Source organism: Acartia tonsa, chromosome 4 (genome assembly GCF_053477335.1).
Source record: "Acartia tonsa isolate MP-2025a chromosome 4, ASM5347733v1, whole genome shotgun sequence".
Lineage (NCBI taxonomy): Eukaryota > Metazoa > Arthropoda > Copepoda > Calanoida > Acartiidae > Acartia > Acartia tonsa.
Genome location: NC_137263.1, coordinates 29,874,370 through 29,894,631, shown reverse-complemented (window position 1 = coordinate 29,894,631; position 20,262 = coordinate 29,874,370). Strand labels below are relative to the sequence as shown.

Genomic DNA, 20,262 nt, shown 5'->3' with positions numbered 1-20,262 from the left:
TTGGGAGAACCAGAATAGTTGGGAGGGACACCTAAAAGAATCTTCATTGAAAAGGAAACCGGTCTAGAAATTAGCGGAATCTTTCGGTACAGAGAGACAAATTAAGAACCTGTAACTTTAAAATAAGGTTAATTTAAAAACAAACTAAATATTTAAATTTTTTATCTTAAAAAATAACAATTATAAATTATCACTGAAATTTTGTATCATATGAATTTGACTATAAATAATTCTAAATTTCAGCTAAACTAAATGCTTCTTAACTTGAATGATTTAAAAATTTGGGACCAGTACAAAATCTGCCAGGAGTGGAAAATGATCCGACGGGCAAAGTTTGGACGGAATTCTTCCAATATCCGCCATGTTAGATGCCAACGGCAGCAGAAGCCTGGAATTCAGGTAGAGTTGACCGCTAACATGCATCTTAGAATCATCCGGGCCTGTATTTACAGCACGCGAAAAGAAAATATAGTCTACAATGGTCCAATCTCCGTGATTTGTTGACACAACAGGATTCCGTACATCAGGCGTCTCCAAGTCACCATAAACAGATTCCAGGTTCAAGTTATGACAAAGGTGTCCAGGTAAACCGTCCGCTTTTGCCTGAGGATCATCACAAATTGTGATATGATTTTGAGGAACCTCCCTGTTAGCTCGTGACTTGATAATTGTTTTATACTGACAATTATGTGTGACTCCAAGATTTTGTGATAACAAATGATGAGCCAATACTCGTCTTCCAGCATGTAGTCCCTCATACTTGACATTACCTGAAAGTAATTTAATATTTTCAATCAATGTTTGCTCTTTATGAAAAAATATTCCTTTTTTACAAATCCAAAAGCGAAAAAAAAACTAAAATATTTGGAGGGCAGTTAAAAAGGTAGTAAATTCTACTATGTGTTGCTTCCCCCCCCCCCCCCCCCATCGTATAGGTTTCGTGACTTTTTATCTGAATTAATTTCGTTGTTAGTATAAGCTGAATTGAAATAATTCTTACCCTTAGCCATGAGCTCATATACAGGTGAGTTGGAATTAGAGTTGAAATCTCCTGTTAGTATAACAGGACTGTACAAACCATTTCTTTCTCGCAGCTTATCAACTTCTGTAATAAAAATTCAAATAATACCAATGAATCTCAAAAATTTCTTAATTAGTTTACATACTTCTTTATATAAAATCAAATGGAAAAAGACATTCTAGTAGGAGGAAGGAGAACGCGTAGCACCTAAAACAGGCGCGACCTATTACAACGATCATTCAGGTAAAAATCATAACTACCCTTACCTTTTTTTCCTTTTCCTATCTTTTACCCTTCCCATCATTAGCAGATCTTAAGATGATCACTTATTTCAAGGTTATTACATGCCTTTCACTTTGGAAGTGGTTGATATATTAAATTGCTATTTTATCAAGTATCTAATAAAGGAAAATAATTTAATGTACGCATCTGATAATTTAAAGTCGGTTCACGGTGGATTTTCAGTGGCTGCCAAGCCCTAAAAAGCAAAGTCTAACCAGCTATAAAAAGTGCAGCTTGTGCTAGTCTGACATCCACCCTCTTCTTGTTGAATAGGAGATGTGTGGTTGCAACTATTAGACATGATTTCGTATCATCTCGCTCAACTAATCTTGCCACCAATCCAATATTTTCTCTAAAAATAAATCTTGCTTCATAAAGATTTTATCAACAATCATAAATAATAAATATTAAGTTATATAAAAGGGACACTAGGTTAAAAATACATCTATTAATATTAACATAATAATAGGTGTTTTCCCTCAAAGTACCTATTCGAACACAGATCCCACATCTTATTTTGAAATAAAATGAAAATAAAAGGGGGAGGGGGTTAGTAGTTTTTCGTGTGTTTCTAATTTACTGTTTAAGTTTAGGTTATATTGGGCAGCCCCGCAGGTTTAGGGACCCGCAGGGGGTTAGTCATAAAGAAAATAACTATCAAACTTCCTCATAATGCTATAGAAAAAAATATTGAATGTAAGGTAACAACAAAATAAAATCAATGTTTGAGGTGTATTTCATCATAGAGAAAAAGTCAAAAAATATTAAACTACCTAGGTATCCATTCTTCAAATAAAAAAATCTATTTTCCCAAAAATTTTATTAAGGGGGGCGTTTTTAATGCAACCATCTCGTAATCAATGATTAAATGGCACTTAGAATTCGAATTTCGATCTGAAATTTTGCATGAATAATCCTTGGTAGGTCTATTTTCCCTAAATCGAACAAAAAGTTAGAAAAGTAACGGCTAACGGCTGGCGACTCAGCTGTTTTGCCATTTTTGGGCTATTTTAGGAGCAAACTAGTCACGAAACCTATCTTCACATAATACTTTTTGTAGCTCAATACTGTAAATAAAATCCAATACTGTACCTATTTAAGATAGGATCCCCCTGGCGGAAATATTCAACCTTAGAATATTCTTCGAGCTTGAAACATTTCTTTTTGTAAAATATTGCACACCCGTCGTTCTTTTCTCCTGTTCTTAAATAAAATTTTATATATTTAAGCTGTAGGTTTTCTACAATACAAAGAAGAATGATGTTTGTCCGTCCACTCGTCTCACCAATAAGCATAAGGAAAAAGGACTGAATACTCACCCCTTTTTCATGGTAAAATACTACTTCCCCATCCCTAAATTTAGAAGCAGACGAAAATCAAAAGCCGTCCAGGGCTTTTTGTAAGTCAATCATAAATAATAATGTGAATAAAAAGAAAAGCGATATTTAGCAAACAGCCGTGGGCGGTCAGAATCAGCTGAATGTTCATTATGAAAAAAATTTCCCCCTTTTTAGAAATAGAAGGATTTATCTTTCATGAACAAATTTTTTTAAATAAAAATAAAATTCTATGTAATTTTTAATTAAAACATTAAAACGAAAATATCTAATCTAATATTCTTGCCCTAAATATGGAAATAGTAAAAAGTAAAAAAATATTTTTTTTAATAATTTTTAATCCTCCCATTTGAAAAGTAGTGGAATAGCAATAAATTTTATCGCGGCAACAGCGCTGAGTAGGCCTCTAGGCCCACTGCCTATTTTCGTCTTCTAGTTGCTTCGATTCCTCTCTTTTATTTTTTTCTCTATGCCAATAAGATATTGCTCATCGCTTGGTTGCTTTACAATTAATATTAGTTAGTAACATTAGTTATAAAACGTACCATCATTCAACACTGTAGTTAAAATTTTGGCAATAAAAATGCTAATAAAATGCTCAGAACAAACTTAATAGAAAAAATTACCTGCATTTAAAAACAGCTCTGTAACCTATTTCTTCAAAGAATGGAAGAATATGAGTCTTGAAATAATTTGGCCTCTTAAACTGAACTTCCTTAAATTAATATATAGTTGGAAAGGAGCTGTGCTAATAATTCATCATGCCCAAAAGCGGATTATTTGTAGTTTTGAATTTAAAAATGTGTTTATCAATAAATTATCTTAATTTCATCGAATAGGTATAATATTTTTTATGGTAAAAGTTGAAAGTTTACTTGAAAAGTAACAACATCGGGATCAAAATTCTGGACCTCCCACTTGATAAACTTCCATCTTTGTTTCCAGGCTAGCCAGGTAGAATCCAGGCCTCGGTACAGAAAGGTATTACTTTCCAGTAGGTCTTGGGCTAACACATTGTAGGACAACACACGTACCTTTGTACCATTCTTGAACTAGAAAAATATAAAACTTGATATTTTACAAATAAAAAAAATATTTCGGCAGTTTCCCACAGTTTATTTTTAAGTAAACTCATAGTAAAGCGGGAAAGGGTTTATTTTTTCGATTATTTCATTTAAGGTTATAGTGGGTTAACTTATAGAATGACCCGTCGTATGGTTCAGGGGTTAGGCATTGGAGAAAAAATACACCCTCCCCCTTACTTCCAGTTAATTTTGAAATTAAGAGTGGGGGGGGGGGGGGGGGCAAGGCTTGATTAGCTCTTAAAGGGAAAGCACCTATAATTTATCCATTATTTTTTTGGCCTTGAAGTAAACGCAACCGCGGGTTATCGGGGAGAATCAACTTTTAACTGAAAGCTTGAAAGTATTATACTGATAATGTTAAATATGTACTATATATCATTGCTATGCAATTTTTGGACCTACAAATACTACGCGGTAAAAACGTAGGCTGTTAGTTATTTTAATTAAGTGAAAAAATAACCTTTTCTCTTGAAACTGATTGCCATGTTCTATATTGATACAAAGGTTGACTGGACACTGAGAAATCACAGCTACGCGATGAACTAGTGTGCAAACTTCTTGACTGACTTTTCAATGTTGACTCTGTCTGCATTTTATCAGTAGAATACTGGCGGCTTCCACTAAAGGTACTCGTTGAAGCTACTCCATGAAAAGCTGCTCCCGGCTGCCTACTGAAAGAATACTGGGACCTATGACTGTACAGTTCTGAATTGGAATAGTTGCCATATTGATTTAAAACTGGACGATGCATTCTAAAATTAAGCGCATATTGTGCTTGATTTAAAAATTGCTGGCCAAAAAAACTTGTCGTTGTTATTTGATGACGTGTCTCTGGTCGTAATTGAGACATTGGTTTTGTTGGCGGTAAAGGAGGAGGCGAAGGCTCTTCTTGTTGCGGCAAAGGTGGATGTGTAGTATCACTAGAAGGTGGAAGGGGAATACTTTCAGGAGAAGGACAACTTTGATTGGGTAGATTAGTATCCAAATCTTTTACTTCAAATGTATTAATTCCTTGGCTACAAAATTTTTTCGCTTTGCGCAATCTTTCCTTTCTTTTTGCTTCATCTTCTAAAGCTTTAGTTTTATTCGAGTCCTCTAAATATTCCCAAACCTCTGGTTCATTGTCCATTTTTGGTCTAATAGCAATTACTTTTAAACGTCTTGGTTGTAAGTTACATGAACTAAATGTCATACTACAAAATAATTCTACCGAGTATGCTACGCTGTTTCTAAACATCAAGATAATTTAATTCACTTTTACTTACAACAATATTCTTTCAGGCCACGTTTCATTTCACAAAATAATTATCACATTTTTTCTTGTTACATAAAAGTTTGATTTGTGTATTTTATAATGGTGCGAAAATGACATTAATTGAAATTTTGTAAATGTAGTTATTAGTATTTGTCAACCCTGTCAAAAACATTATATTTCTGAAACTATTGAATTATATGTTAATCATTTTATTTAATATAATTGATATAAAAATATTGCATTTACAAAAATTTATTACAATACAAAGTTAGCTATGCTCAATTTCTAAATAACAGTTAATCAGTTAATATTTAAAAAGATAAATTTCAAAATAGGGGATTTTGTTTTTTTGTAGTAATTTTTCTGTCTTTTAAAAATTATTAACAAAAAAGTTAAAACCTTTTATAACAATTTTGAGCTAAGTAAGTTCATTTAAATAATCCTTTTTCGTATTCCTTAAGCTTTTTCGGTTAGGCACAGTAACCCCCCCCCCCCCCATTAGCTTGATTATATTTCAAAAATAGGTGAATTTCAGTGTTCAACCGGTACTTTGTTTAAAAGCACCAGTATTTGATCTCTTCCTCTTGTGTTATAATTAATGTTGAGGTGCTAACAGAAACTCCGCCGCCAGAGGTAAATGATCAGATGGACAAATGGATGATGGAAGGCCTCCAAGCTTGGATATCTGGCTACCAGAAGGAAGCGTCCATTTACTTAGCAGCTTCAGCTTCCATTCTATCCGTCCATCATGACTAAAAATACATTAAAATAAAAATTATTTCCTTAGAAAACAAAATTCTTGTATGAAGCAATAAAAAAAATAGCATTAATATTATTGGATGTTTTCATTAGAGGATTTAACTTTTCAATAATCTGGCTATGTGTAAAAAAGTCCGATCAAGTTCTCCATTTTGGGAAATCCTACGGTGTGGTTCTACGCTATATTCCTACCCCCCGCCCCCCCCCCCCCCTAGAGGCTTGGGGTGATAATAATAGTTTTGTTATATACAAAGATTATTATGAGTTATGGCTATATACTAGATGCTGCTAAATCTAGTTTTTCGTTTGTTACTTTAGGATATAGGTTATATTGGATATTGAGAACCCCCATAGGGTCTAGTATAGAAAATTACGCACTTTGAGCCTTGAGGGAAAGCACCAAATATTCTTACCTGGAATAGTGTGAATAATCAGGTAACGGCATTGTTGAATAGAACATGTGATCACAGGCAACCCACTTACCCTTAACAAAGTTAACAGTTTTAAGTTTTTCAAAATATTCAGATTTAAATTTAGAATGTCTTAATTCTACTCTCTACTAGTGACTACACTCAGGATAGGAGGGGACAACAGACTGTAAATTATACTGGTCCCCCAAAATTTGTTCTACTTTATGCACTTTTATTAAATTTGATTGATTTGTACAACCTGATCAATCATGTCCAAACTTTCTCATCAATAATTTTAGTCTACAGAAGGGTTTATTGTAATTGACATATTTTGGGTGTACATCAATTTATCGTCCATAAATTATCCCTTAATATTTCTTGACTGCACCATAAAGTTAGATTAAGAATATATGGATATTGTGACAAATTCTCGCGTACCCTGATAAAATGTTTCTCCTAGCTGGGTAATATAATGATACCCTCCCCTTATGACTTTAACCCATCCCCTCCTCTGACCATGCAGAAACGTTGTGACAAATATCTAAGGACTATTTTAGCAACCTCAATTGACGACAAAAATTCCCCTGACACAATATCAACGTATTCTATATCTATAAGTCAATATGAGCTTCACCTACAAAAAATTAATTTCTACAACCCTAAAAAACAACCCAAAACCTAACCTTGATCAAAACGAAGCTTTTCTAAGTAACAAAGAAAACATTTGTAACCTGGAAAGCCGTAATTTCAGCCTCTGGAGGTGCAAATCCCAAGTAAAGAGTCCTTTCCTCCCTGTATTGATATACTGACCGGAACCCAAGGTTGTGGTACAGGCAACCGCTTCTCCTATAATCATTGTTAATCAAAAAGTTACATTGATAGGACAATAGAAGATTTAATATTACTATGAAAGTATTAGGAAGAACAATGGAAAGACAATTAATATATCCAACAATGTTCTTTATCATTATTGTATTATAAATTATAATAAAGCCTTAAAATACAATTTATAGGTAGACTTTTCTTTTTTTGAACACTAACCTGAACCTAATTGAAACACTTTTCAGTAGAATGGAAGTTAATATAACAGATACATACATTCTACTTTCGTTTTATGTTAGAACAAATATAAAATTTCATAATAAGGAGCAATATGAGAGATATAATAATTAAAGATATAAAAGACTTAATTAAACGAATGGTAGCTATGAAGTCTGATTTTTACATTTGTGGTGCTATCATGCTTATTGCTTGTCTATGTCAAGTGCTATGCAATTCAATCGAAAACTAATGATCTGACGTAAATCAAAGTTTTGCACATTTCTTTCAGGGAGTAAGGGAGGGGACAATGGATCGAATATTCAATTTTTAAGAGTCTCAGACTTTGGGTACTGGCTTAAAGGGAATGTGCAAGAACTCAGAAGGTTCTGCCTGACTTTGGGTACTAGCGCATCAATGCCCCGCTAACTAGCTGAGTTAGTTTTGAATATAGCAGACAGAAAAATTTGTTATTAGATGGCTGGTTTTAACAAATATTTTTCCCAAGAAAATGTTATTTCATGTATAGAAACTCTACTGTGATATTTATGTATTAAACAATCTAAGAATCTCTTGAATTTAGGTGGCATTTAAAATTTATGAGAAGGGTTGACGAAGTGCTAAACAAGATTTTTTTAGGTTTTGAAAACAATGAAATAAAATATAAATCACATGGGATAAATGTATGAAGAAAAAAGGATTAAAATATATTTCTGTAAAATTACAATCTTTGAGGAAAGCTAATTCATACTGCAAAATTATTATAGTTAAAAAAATAAAGATTTACCCTTGCCTTTATTCCTGGTTCATTTATAAACAATATAGTTATTTTGATGTAATATTATTTTTGTATTTAGTATAATTTTTTTGAAAGTTATTGAATATGAGAAGAATTGTATAACACGTTTTAACCTACATTTATTTTATTTTTATTTAATATAATTTATAAATATATATATATATTTAATAATATTTCTTTCTTTAGTGGCAATAATGTCTGAACATGAACTTTATTTAAATACTTTTTCCTGTTTTATTTCTTTAAATGTAGATTTGTTACAAATTTTGTCATTTGAAAGTTATTGAATATGAGAAGAATTGTATAACACGTTTTCTCGTATTCATTTGAATCCGGTGGATAGGAACCGGTTCTCATGAATACGAAAAAACTATGTCTAGCATCGTATTATATCCAGTTTTCTACGAATATAGAAATGTACAATCATAAGATTAAAACTAGTTTTTTTAGCCGGTGCCTTCGGCACCACGGGGCTAAAAAAACTAGTTTTAATCTTATAATTGTACATTCTATATCCGCGGAAAGCCGTTTATAATACGATACGAGAAATAACTATTAACCTACATTTATTTTATTTTTATTTAATATAATTTATAAATATATATATATATTTAATAATATTTCTTTCTTTAGTGGCAATAATGTCTGAACATGAACTTTATTTAAATACTTTTTCCTGTTTTATTTCTTTAAATGTAGATTTGTTACAAATTTTGTCATTTGTATTCTAATAAGAATAAAAGCTACTGTTTTAGTACAACTTATTAAAAAAATTATTAAACACAATGTTTTTCGAAGTTTCATATAGAGAAAATACACTTTTAAGATAAATGGCAATTAAAATCCTTATTTGTATTATCAAAGGTAACTACTACTATACAGTTTACTATTGTTTATTATTTATAAAAATGTACAGGATGTATATATGACATATAAAAAAGTTTAGATGTGAAATTGGCAAGAAATAGATGTATAATTGACAATTTTGGATGTTTAAATGCCTGTGTTAGATGTATATTTGTCAGCATACCCACAATATATAACAAATTACTGTCGAATTTACATCCAGACAAACAATTTTGACAAAAATACATCCACTGTATTTCTTCCAGTTGCAGGAACGGCAACGTCCCTTACAGAATATTACTACATTGTGATGTACTGGTAATTTAATTTTCAAGTAAATGTTTTTTTTTCTAAAATAAATTACCATGATCCCTTTACAATTTTGGTCAAATTTTCTGGATAAATCTGGTTTTTATTGTTTTACAGCGAAAACTCTTATATTGAATTAATTTCCCATTGTCCCCTCCCTTACTCCCTGCATTTCTTTACTTTAAGTACAGGGTGGCCACAGACTTTTTTTCAAAATAGCATAAAATAGTATGCAGAAAAAAAGTGAATAGTATGCAATAGTATGTACAAATTCCATAAAATAGTATGAAATAGCATGCATTTAAAACAAAATAGTATAAAATAGCATGCATTTTAAACACAATAATGTGCATTTAAAACAACTTAATGCCTTAAAATGCAGGCAGGGGAGGAAGGGGGGGGGGGTCTTCAGGTGTTGATTCTTGCACAAACTATAGCTCATGCCTGACAGCTTTAGTCCAAAAAAAACCGCTCTGACGATCGAATGGTTTAAGAGATACCTTACTAGGGTTAGGTTAATCTTAAGGTCTTTTTGAGCCACGGAGGGCTAGGGGGGAGGGTGCATCAGATTGACTTCAAGACTAAAAGTTGGTTGATACCAATGAAAGCCAAAATATCTGCATTGTAAATTAAGGGATTCCAGGTCATTTTTAGGGTTTTATAAAGCCCTAGAAGGCTGGAGGCATAGAGGGGGGGGGGTCAGGGGGAATGACTTCTAAACTTAAAAGTTATTTTATACACATTGTTTAAGTTCAAAATATCTGCACGGTTCAAATGTGATCCAAGAGAAGACTAAGGTTTGGTCATTTTTTAGGGTTTCATAAAGTCCCAGAGTGCTAGGGGGATTGGGGCTAAGGTGTTGCTTCTTGCTAATTAAGGTCAGGTTCATTTTAGGGTTTTATTGAGCCCCGGAAGGCTAGGGGGGGAAAATGACTTTTAAACTAAAAGTTGGCACTAATAAAAGCTTAAGTCCAAAATATCTGCACAGTTTATTAAGTGGTTTTAGAGAAAACTGTGGTTAGATCAAATTTTTTATTGAGTCTCGGATGGCTAGGGTGTTATGGCTGAGTAGTTGCTTCTTGCTTAAACTATATATCATACCTCTGATAGCTTAAGTCCAAAAAAATCTGCTCTCATGATCAAATGGTTTATGAGATAGTTAAAGTTAGGTTAATTTAAAGGCTTTTTTTTAACCCCCACGGGGCTAGGGGGAGTGGAAGTGGGGTGACATCTAACTAAATGTTAATTTACCCATAAAAGCTTAAGTCCAAAAAATCTGCAAGGTTCATAATTTTGGTTCCGGAGAACCCCCCCCCCCCTTGATCTAATAGGCACCGAGTGACTTAAATAATGGGTTTGGGTATGACACTTAAGTGAGAGTAAGAATTTTATGAATATCTCATTCCTAGCGGGCACAGGATGCCAGCAAACCTGGCGGGATCATCCAGGTAAAGAGTAAAAATATTTGAGTTTAAGAAAGCATTTTATGTTACCAAAATACTAAAATATCATATATATGTATATAGGCAACAATTTAAGGTTCCAGGTTTGATCCTGCACGTTCTGATCCTCCAGGTTTCCAGAAACGTTTAAAAGGATCCTTTGACCGAAATTTTTAACTTTAAATTTTAAGCTTTTCCAACATGTCCACATGAGTTATTAAAATTGCATAAATATCCACCGTCGTTTTCCTGCCGAGCCCCGGCTGGCAGCTGCCAAGTACAGCTTCCGCTGCTGAAATTTATGTTTTGAGATTCTTAACTTAAAATTTACACACACAAAAACATTTTCTGAAAAAATTGGTCTTTTAGCTTCAAAATTACAGCCGTTTAAAATTGTTATGTGAAAAAGGACCTAAAAACAGAGGATTTATATTAGTTAAGAGATCATAAACCTCAGTTACCTATAGGATCATTTAATAATAAAAGTACTCCTCAATGCTATTAAAATTTAAAAGGAGATATCTTTACATTGAATGTGTGAATGTGGAAATACCAATAACTTTTAAAAAAAAGGTACAATACTACTTTCTTCTGGAAACATTTCTAAAAAATTGAAAACAAAGAAGCGAGTTTGCCGTATTTTCACAGTAGTATTTGATAAGTTATTTTAGGTTAGGTAAGTGGCAATGATTGCCCCGCAGGGTTAGAGCCTCCGCAGGGGCTAGAAATAGGATAAAAGATACTGTGAAAATGCGATAAAACCCGCTACTTCGCTTTCTTTTCATGATCTAAAAAAATCAGTTCGTTTTAATTACCTAAAAATTGAAGATTTATCTGACATACAAATAAATAGTGGAAAACAGTATGCAGTTTTTGGAAAATAGTGGAAATAGTATGCAGTTTTGGACAATAGTGGAAATAGCATAATTTTTTGGAATAGTATGCATAGCATGCAAAAATAGTGGAAATAGCGGAAATAGTGGAAATAGCATGTTCGTGGCCAGCCTGTAAGTAATTAATAATTTGAATAACTTACATGTTATGCTGTTGAGAACTTAATGACCAATTCATGTCTGGTCCAATACCAAAGTTTGGAGGGAAAAGATTGTCCGGATAATTGTCCGTTCCTAATAAAAGTCCGCGGTATCTTAATTTTCCTAAAAACAACAATAACGATTGAATAAAATACTGAACAAGTAAAAAAGGTTATATGGAAAAAAAAGAAAGCGACACTAAGAAATCTTTTCTGTCTGGGTTTTAAGCTATTTTGCTATCTAAAATGTCAGACATCCCTTTAGGCTATCAGCGCTTCCCTTAGTGGGTATTCTAGAAAATAAAGAGGACTTCAAATATGATAATTATAAGTTTGTAATTAGTAAAGAAATGTTTAGTTATTATTTAATGATTTATTATTTTCTAATCTAATTGTAAAACTAGAAACCAACCTTTGACTAGGAGACTGTGAACATCTGAATATGGTTCCAGATTAAAATCTCCAGTTATTATACATGGATATGCAGCTCCGTCCGATCGTTCATGGCATAATTCTTGCAAATCTTAAATAGAACAAGGATGACAACATCCATAAGTAGCGAAGCACAAACAATTAAATAATAATTTAATAATATATTAGGGAAAAAATCACGAAACCTTTTCAACATTTGTTTTTCATTTCTTATACTTATTCTTTTATATTTCAGTACTATGACTAACAGACTGACGGTCAAAGTAAATTACATACTGGATGCTCAAAACAACGGGAAATTTAATTTTGATATTTTAAACTACAAAAATTTTTAAAAATGGACCATAAAAACCAAAGATATGAGGAAAAATGTGAAAAATATAAAAATAGCCAAAAACCTGCAAAAGGGCAGTCTGACCGCCATTGATGTTTTCTTGAAACGACAGGATATTTAATTTTGATATCTATAACTGAAAAACTTCGGAAATCGGGCCATAAACACCAAAGGTATGGAGAAAAATGTGAAAAATACAAAAATAGCCTAAAACCTGCTTAAAGGCAGTCTGACCGTCATAGTTGTTTTCTTGAAACGACAGGAAATTTAATTTTGATAATATAACTGAAAAAATTTTGGAAATCGAACCATAAACACCAAAGATATGGAGAAAAATATGAAAAATACAAAAATAGCCTAAAACCTGCTAAAAAGCGGTCCTACCGCCATTGATGTTTTATAGTTAATTGTGCTCCTTAATAATGGGAATGTTGTCAAAAAATTTCAGCCTTTTATCTTTTATAGGAGCCGAGAAAATCACGTTTCCCCCAAACTAAGACGGACATACAGACAGACGGACATTTCAAATTATAGAGTAGCTTCGCTACTAAAAAGAATGGGTTAATGTTTTCAGATTAATGTAATATTCTTTAATTTTTCATATCCTACATTAAACCGACCCCTAAAATCTTTTTAGTAGCATAATATTGGTCCTGTGCAGTTTTTAGACTATCTTTGAATTCTCAACTAGTGGTTACGCCCGTAAAGCTTTCAGGGACACTTCAAATAAAGGGTGAGGGCAGGGGCGTCCAAGCTTTTTATTTTGGGGGGGGTAAAATTTTTTTAAGGGGGGGGTAATTCGGTTTTGGGGGGGGTAAAATAGCGCGCGAAGCGCGCCGCAAATTTTTTTTACCCCCCCCCAAAATTTTTACCCCGGGGGTAAAATTTGCTTGGGGGGGGTAATTATCCCCCCTGAAATCTGTTGGCAGGGGTAAAATTTGTTTACCCCCCCCAAAATTTACCCCCGGGGTAAAATTTTGGGGGGGGGTAAGTTAAATTTTATCAAAAATTTTTTTTGTTAGAGATTTTCTATTTTGGGGGGGTATTTACCCCCCCAAAATTGTTTGGGGGGGGTAAATACCCCCTCCTAAATGGTTGGGGGTGCCTACGGCACCCCCAGGGTAGGGGTAAATTTTAAATGGGGGGGGTAAAATGAAAAAAATTTTGAAATTCGTTTGGGGGGGGTAATCGCCCCAGTACCCCCCCCCCCTTGGACGCCTATGGGTGAGGGGGTTGGGGAGGTGTCGAAAACCATACTTTCACTTTAAAACCCAAAAATTCAGGAGAGGTTAATTTTTTCAAGTATTCATTTATCTTCAGAGGTGTAGATACCCCCCCCCCCCCCTTATCACTCCAGCGGTTAGCGAGATCTTTCAGTACAGACACAAAGAGTCAAACATCCTACCTCTTTAATATGAGTGAGGATATGTAAAAGTAAATGTTATTGCTTAACTTAAAATCAAAACTTATTTTATTTATGAAAAAGTGAAATAATTTTTCTATTACCTGCCATAAAAACTGCAAACTGAGCTAGCCTAGAGAGCTGTCTGTCAGGCCCAAACTTGAGATGAACATTCCCGACCACAACCTTTTGTGAGTTGTGAACACTGTTCAGTCTGCACACAATACCAACATTATTACAATCAGTCATATACACCACATCATTATTGTCCAGCTCACAGTATGTTACTTTATCACAGGTAAACTTTTCAGTCTTGTAAAATATTGCACAGCCATCCATTTTCGGATCTTTACGTTTCATTGACTTAAAATCATATCCTAAATTCCTCATTAATTGTTCAATTTCACCATTAATATTGTTATCGTCTATAAAGTCAAGCTCTTGGAAACATATAATGTCAGGTGAAGATGAACTAATTTCTCTTGTAAGTAACTGCAGCCGTTTACTCCATGCTAAATGATTAGGATTCTTATTTCTGAATGATCTGACCTTACGGTCAACTCTGCCCTGAGACAGAACATTATATGACATGATACGAAACTTGACATTGTTATACCTCTGCTGGCTAGCGCCAGTTCTAAGGTTATCACCCAGTCTTGTGTAAACCCATTTCCGAATTTCATCATATTTTTTCAATGCTTGTGTTTCAAGATCATTGACAGTTTTATCTTCATCTGGTTCAGTTTTAACATTTTCAATTTCATTAGATATCAGTTCAGTCTTTATTGAGATAGATTTAACATTATCATCAGATTGATTATCATTTTCTTGTTTGATATAATTGTCAGGTTCTTGCTTAATTTGTACATCATTGCTGTCACTGCGTCTACGCTTTCCATTTGTATTTAATATTTGGTTAGTGTTTGCTTGGACATTGTCTGTTCTTGTGTGGTTATCTAAAAGATGATATAAATTTCTCCCGAAATCTTCAAATTGTATGAAAAAAAAATATTTTCTAAAAGACGACAATCTATTTCGTTTCTTTTTGTTGATTTTAAAAACTTTGGGGACTTCTTATCCCTTAAGTTCCCTGTAAATACTAAAGTATCACCTATAACATATTTTTTTATATCTTTAATAGGTATTCATATTTTGTAGCTTAACTGACAGACCGACGAACGAAGTAAATAAATTACATACTGAATGCTCATTGGGACAGAGAATCTGTCTAACAAAATTCAGTCATTTATCTTGAATAGCAGCTGAGAAAATCACATTTTCCCAATAACGTTAAGGAATGACGGACAAAATAAATTATGGCGTAGCTTTGCTACTAAACATTTTTAATTAAATGCTAGGTATATAATTAGAAAATAAAAACCTACTTGTATTGTTCTGAAGGGGTTTCTGCTTTTTAAAATATTTGCTGTTGTTATAAACGACTTGTTCAACTATTCTTTCTTCTAAAGGTTCTGCTTTCACAGGCGTTACCTCAGTTTCAGCCTTAAAACAGTTCTAGTAAATAATATAAAGTTGTAAGATTTTTTTGTCTATAGCCTAAGTGTTCTCCTTTTTAATAAGGCTTCACATAGAATCAGTGATGGTTTTAAGTTATTTTATTTATAGATTAAAGCCTTGGGGTGGTTTTAGGCTGTTGTTTTTCCTTCTTATCCCCTATAATTCAGAGCCCCTAGATGCTAGGGTAGCAGCCGCTAGTATATAACTAACAAAGTTTATACTATAATCAAAATCAAGTTATGTAATGTAAGAAATAAACAAGTAATCATCTTGTTTTAAGAGCTCGGGTTGTTTCTCAAAAAATCTATCGCTACATGAATTTTATTTTATATATCCTATTCCTGAGGTGAATTTCAATTTAAGAATTCACCTCAGGACTTTCAATCCCCTGGTAAATGAATCATTTGCTAAGTGTTTACATGCACTTATTTAATTTAAAATTCCCATCCCAATCACATTGAGAAACACTTTGATTAGGTCAAATTGTCTTTGAACACTAGAACTTGCTTTTATTTTGGTTATTATAAAAGTTTATTTTCAATTCAAGGCCTAAAAAAAATTCAGGATCTAGGTGTAGTACACAGTAAAATGGACCTGGCGGGAAAAACTGTCAAAATCTGTGAACTTTAAAGGCAGCTAAAACGGCTGAACGTATGTTTATGTTTGCACATTCACACTATTTTAATCGAAAAAAAAAGGCCTCCAAATAATGGAAAAGATATTACTTAATAATGCACAATTACTTCGCAGCGTTAAATGCGTCAAAACTTTTTTACGCGTTCCCTATGCAATGCATCATCGAATCATGGCTATTCTAGATTATTAATATGCCTTCGTATACCGCTTTTAAAGACGTAAGGACAATGCATGTACGTTCAGGCATTTGGCAGCAAGCAATCAAGTTCATATATTTTTGAAGGACCGATCCCCAGGAACAATTTAACAGATCCGAAATTTTTTTAAAAAATTCACCTCTTCCTTTTTGAACACGTATTCTTCGTCAATATTGACAGGATTTTCAGCTTCATCTGCACTGTAATCAGTTTCATTATCACTGTCAAGATCAACAAAGTCAGGAATATTTACATAGACAGACAGATCTTCATCAATAGACAACTCTTTAACATCACACATTTTTATGATAGAATTTCATTCTCTGAAATTACTATTTTGTTAAAATAATAGGCTAACTATGGAAATTGACAAATTGAAAAATGCAAATGTTATTTTATTTTTAAAACTATTAATTTTTATTATAAAGCAGTTACAAATATTTGGCATTATATGTTTTATGTAGTGTCAAAATTATTCACTTCAAACAAGAAAAAGCTGTTAAAACTAAGATGGACTCTAAATCTAATTGACAGAACTAAGTCCACACACGCAACTAAGATCAGAACCGGATGGTTGAAACAATATCATTGTTGTCCAACTACTTTGCCTTGCCCTGGTTGGCAACAGCCTCCATGGCCTTCTTTACGGTCTCCTCGTCTCCAAGGAACTTCATGGAGACAACCGGCTAAAAATCAAATTATTATTCTTCAGTGTGTAAATCCATATCTAATTTTAAAAATATATATAGGCTAAGGTGAAATTGATTTCTGAACAAAGCCTCATAAACATTATTTTATTATAAGAATAAGCTTTTTATCATTCTATCATTATTTTATTAGATGTGCTAAAAGTGATTATTTATCATTGTCTCAATTTATACCTGTGCTAAAAGTGATTATTTATCATTGTCTCAATTTATACCTATCAAATTGATTCCAAATGAGCATTAGATTAAAGTTTGTATGAGGCTTTTTAATTGCTTATTTTTCGGGAACTAGACTAAAATTTAACAGTAATCGAAAGTACCTTGAGATTCTCATCCAGCTCATAGACAAATGGGATACCAGTTGGAAGATTGAGTCCCATAATATCATCATCAGACATATTGTCCAGATGCTTCACAATGCCGCGTAGAGAGTTTCCGTGCGCGGCAATCAGAATTTTCTTTCCGTCCTTCATCTGGGGCACAATCACGTCGTTCCAGTAGGGTAGAGTGCGCTCTAGAAGTAATATTCATTGAAACACTAGAGGCTTCGACCACACAGTGAAAGGGGGTGAGGGATTTAACACAGAACAGTAACCCTCCCCTAATTGTCAAAGTACCATTATAATTCCATGAAAAGCAGAACCCAGTCGGTCAAAAGGTTAGCAAGATATGAGTAACAGAAAATGTACGTTCTACATTGCATTGTATTAAAGATATCAAATTAACATTATAATTTAGTATAATGAAAAAAATATTATCTTTAGATATTAATATTGGAATATATTTCTAGCATTACATAATATGTATATGGTCTAAACGTCATCCAGTTGCCAGTTACAACTATCCCATAGAAATCAATCAACAACTGGATAGACTGAATTCTAAATCACGACGAAAATATCTTCAAAATATCCAGGGTTTCGGATCCGCATTGATTTTATGCGGATCCGGATCCGCATTGATTTTATGCGGATCCGGATCCTCAAAATTTGGTCAGTGCGGATCCGGATCCTACTGGATCCGGATCTGGATCTTTGACAATAAAAATAAAATCACCAAATTTTTCGAAAAATTTATTCTTCAATTCGAAGTCAAAAATACTTTTAATTTTCAAGTCTGAACCTAAACCTTAAAGATTGGCTCTCATCAAGAGAATGTCTGAGATTTTATATAAATTTAGGTAGATTTTTCCATTTTTCCCGCATTTTTTGGAGTCTAAGGATCCGGATCCGCATTTTTTTTGCGGATCCGGATCCGGATCCTTGGACTCAAAATATGCGGATCCTTGCGGATCCGGATCCGGATCCGGATCCGAAACCCTGAAAATATCAGTCCAGTCAGATCTAAAATAACATACACACAATCTCTTGTAGTGACTATTTTGTTCTGCTCATGACATTAAAAACTACTTGTAAAATACATATGAACATACCAATGGTTAGCTTCAAAGATTCACACTTTGGGAACTCCGCGTCAGAGGGTCCATCCTTGTATCTGGGATCATTCCTGATGTTGTCGTAGTAGGGGTGGTCCTCCTCCATGGGGGGTGGGGGCACATCGAAGCTACGACGCCAGATCTTAACCTGAATTGGAACAAATTAGAGGCTACGCCTCAAGGTTACTTGAGGGAAGGGAGGGATATTTTTTTTCCAATAGCGATTTCTTTTGGTGGATTAATTCTGGACCTTTTAAAAGATGCACTTTAAGGGAGAACCATATCGGTACGTTAAACACAGACTAACATCCTTCATAAAAGGATTATAACTTATTTCTTTTTATTAGCGACATGCTTTTTGTTACTGGTATAACAATCAAAAACTACATAATCTAAGTAAAAATATCTTTTAAGCAATAAATAAATAAGAAAAGGAAGGATTTTATTAATTTTACAAGATTAATTTACCTGTTCTTCACCATGTTTAGCAGCAGTCTCGGCTTTGTTGAGTCCAGTTAAAGCTCCATAATGCCTGAAAACAAGACCAAAATAAATATTATTAACTAGGAGTTTAGGCAATAAAGATAAATCAATTAAACCCTAATATTATCAAGCTTAAAAAGTAAAAATTTTGTATATTGAAGAGAAGAATTTTATAAAACAACGAATTTTTATCAACAGGGAGGGGAGGATTTAAAGTAAACAGCCCCCCCCCCCCTCTTAATGCATCTATGCATAAAAGAATACTGCCCTTATTTGTGAATCACTAAATCCTACCTCTCATTAAGCCTCCATGTTTTCTCAACGGGAAGATCAGTTTTACCAATCTCCTGGAGCACCTTCTGCAGGGTGACCTGTGCTCTGGTGAGCAGGGAGGTGTGAGCTACATCAAAATTGTAGTCGGCCTCCTTCAGAGCCTTGCCTCCGGCCACAGCCTCAGCTACTCCGGCTTCGCTCAGGTTGGCGTCGTACCAACCACAAAACTTGTTCTCCTAAAGTATCATAACTGTAACCATTAACTAGTGTAACTTTATCACTGATCTAAGTTAGCAAGATAATGCGAATGACAAATCGGCGCGGCGGTTAGGGGTTAAGTAAGACATAAAATATCATCCAAATAACTATAGAAGACGGTATTCGAATCTATCACCTTTCCGATAACGAGCAGATGCACTACGTGTTGCCCAATAGTCGGTGATTATCTATATGGCTTAGTTAAAATTCATTTTTGCTAATAATGAAATGAAACTGAACCTTATTCCACTCGCTCTCTCCGTGTCTCAGCATAACAATCGTATACTTGGCCATTTTAGAGGATATTAACCTAGAACAGGACAAAGCCAGTCTGAAATTAAACAAATTATATTATACATAACATTTATACACTTGGCATTGTATAGCCAAAATTTTGATTATTAATTTGAGTAATCAACAGATCATAAAAATTTTCAACAAATCACAGCTTTTCATAATATCACATTATAATTAACACTAATGTTTTCAATAGAAAAATAGCCCTAGATTTTTATATTACTTGTATAATATATCAACTATGTTCAAAATTGAAATTGTAAGAAATTTTCTAATCAAATATAATATTTAATGTTACATTATTAACCCATGAAAAGAAATTATGTACAAATGTTACAGTACATATAGATAGATATTTTATGTATATAGATGACTACATAACAATAATTAAAGAATGAATATACGAAATGATGAAAACTAGAGCAACTGTGTCCAGAGGTGGAAGCAACAAAATTCAACAAATTCCTCGATTATTTTTGAGTTAGCAGAGACTAGACTTGATTGTGTTGTGTGCGGTGGTTCTCTGAAAAAATAATAAGACTTTGAGAAAATGTTAAGTGATATAAATAAAACAAGGATGACATTTGACAACATCTATAAGTAGTGAATCACATAAATAAGTAAAAAGATTAAATAATATATAATGAAAACTCGAACAAGTAAAGTGTTTAGTA

General features: G+C 33.4%; 4 protein-coding genes across 6 annotated transcripts in view; all 4 read right to left on the bottom strand.

Moving 5' to 3' along the window:
• Nucleotides 1-145: 145 nt before the first annotated feature.
• Nucleotides 146-5,171, bottom strand: LOC145316701 (RNA 2',3'-cyclic phosphatase ANGEL2-like). Its single transcript, XM_080157403.1, has 7 exons — nucleotides 4,186-5,171; nucleotides 3,516-3,692; nucleotides 3,267-3,355; nucleotides 2,396-2,506; nucleotides 1,519-1,655; nucleotides 1,001-1,105; nucleotides 146-770 (listed from the first exon to the last, which is right to left on the bottom strand). Exons 1-7 carry the CDS (start codon nucleotides 4,960-4,962, stop codon nucleotides 274-276), a joined length of 1,893 nt encoding a protein of 630 aa, XP_080013529.1. The 5' UTR covers nucleotides 4,963-5,171; the 3' UTR covers nucleotides 146-273.
• LOC145316704 (RNA 2',3'-cyclic phosphatase ANGEL2-like) lies at nucleotides 5,166-16,490 on the bottom strand. Of its 2 annotated transcripts, none has more exons than XM_080157405.1 (8): nucleotides 16,275-16,490; nucleotides 15,170-15,287; nucleotides 13,889-14,770; nucleotides 12,029-12,139; nucleotides 11,620-11,740; nucleotides 6,881-6,995; nucleotides 6,153-6,223; nucleotides 5,166-5,732 (listed from the first exon to the last, which is right to left on the bottom strand). In XM_080157405.1, the coding sequence occupies exons 1-8, from the start codon at nucleotides 16,434-16,436 to the stop codon at nucleotides 5,576-5,578; spliced, it is 1,737 nt and encodes a 578-aa protein (XP_080013531.1). In that variant the 5' UTR covers nucleotides 16,437-16,490; the 3' UTR covers nucleotides 5,166-5,575. The 2 variants fall into 2 exon arrangements, with proteins under 2 accessions (XP_080013531.1, XP_080013532.1); XM_080157406.1 differs by having other exon boundaries at nucleotides 13,889-14,740.
• Nucleotides 16,458-19,709, bottom strand: LOC145316714 (phosphoglycerate mutase 1-like). Its single transcript, XM_080157423.1, has 6 exons — nucleotides 19,532-19,709; nucleotides 19,055-19,269; nucleotides 18,746-18,809; nucleotides 18,275-18,425; nucleotides 17,163-17,356; nucleotides 16,458-16,821 (listed from the first exon to the last, which is right to left on the bottom strand). The coding sequence occupies exons 1-6, from the start codon at nucleotides 19,583-19,585 to the stop codon at nucleotides 16,735-16,737; spliced, it is 765 nt and encodes a 254-aa protein (XP_080013549.1). The 5' UTR covers nucleotides 19,586-19,709; the 3' UTR covers nucleotides 16,458-16,734.
• Nucleotides 19,622-20,262, bottom strand: part of LOC145316699 (KICSTOR complex protein SZT2-like) — a 31,366-nt gene continuing 30,725 nt past the window's right edge. For both annotated transcript variants that reach the window (XM_080157400.1, XM_080157401.1), the window contains one exon: nucleotides 19,622-20,111. In XM_080157400.1, coding sequence (XP_080013526.1) covers nucleotides 20,006-20,111 — 106 coding nt within the window. In that variant the 3' untranslated portion in view covers nucleotides 19,622-20,005. The remainder of the gene's footprint in view (nucleotides 20,112-20,262) is intronic.

Bases quoted from the DNA above. Each gene is read 5' to 3' on its own strand.
- LOC145316701 (XM_080157403.1), bottom strand. From the start codon at position 4,962: ATGTTTAGAAACAGCGTAGCATACTCGGTAGAATTATTTTGTAGTATG. The intron at 2,507-3,266 runs GTAATTTTTTCT...ATTTTATTTAAG, and splicing joins AGAGCTGTTTTTAAATGCAG to AACAGGAGAAAAGAACGACG. The intron at 771-1,000 runs GTAAGAATTATT...AATTACTTTCAG, and splicing joins ATATGAGCTCATGGCTAAGG to GTAATGTCAAGTATGAGGGA.
- LOC145316704 (XM_080157405.1), bottom strand. From the start codon at position 16,436: ATGTGTGATGTTAAAGAGTTGTCTATTGATGAAGATCTGTCTGTCTAT. The intron at 11,741-12,028 runs GTTGGTTTCTAG...TGTTGTTTTTAG, and splicing joins TCACAGTCTCCTAGTCAAAG to GAAAATTAAGATACCGCGGA. The intron at 6,224-6,880 runs GTTACAAATGTT...AACTTTGTTAAG, and splicing joins CTGAAATTACGGCTTTCCAG to GGTAAGTGGGTTGCCTGTGA.
- LOC145316714 (XM_080157423.1), bottom strand. From the start codon at position 19,585: ATGGCCAAGTATACGATTGTTATGCTGAGACACGGAGAGAGCGAGTGG. The intron at 18,426-18,745 runs GTAAATTAATCT...GTTCCAATTCAG, and splicing joins CTAAACATGGTGAAGAACAG to GTTAAGATCTGGCGTCGTAG. The intron at 16,822-17,162 runs GTACTTTCGATT...TTTGATTTTTAG, and splicing joins AGCTGGATGAGAATCTCAAG to CCGGTTGTCTCCATGAAGTT.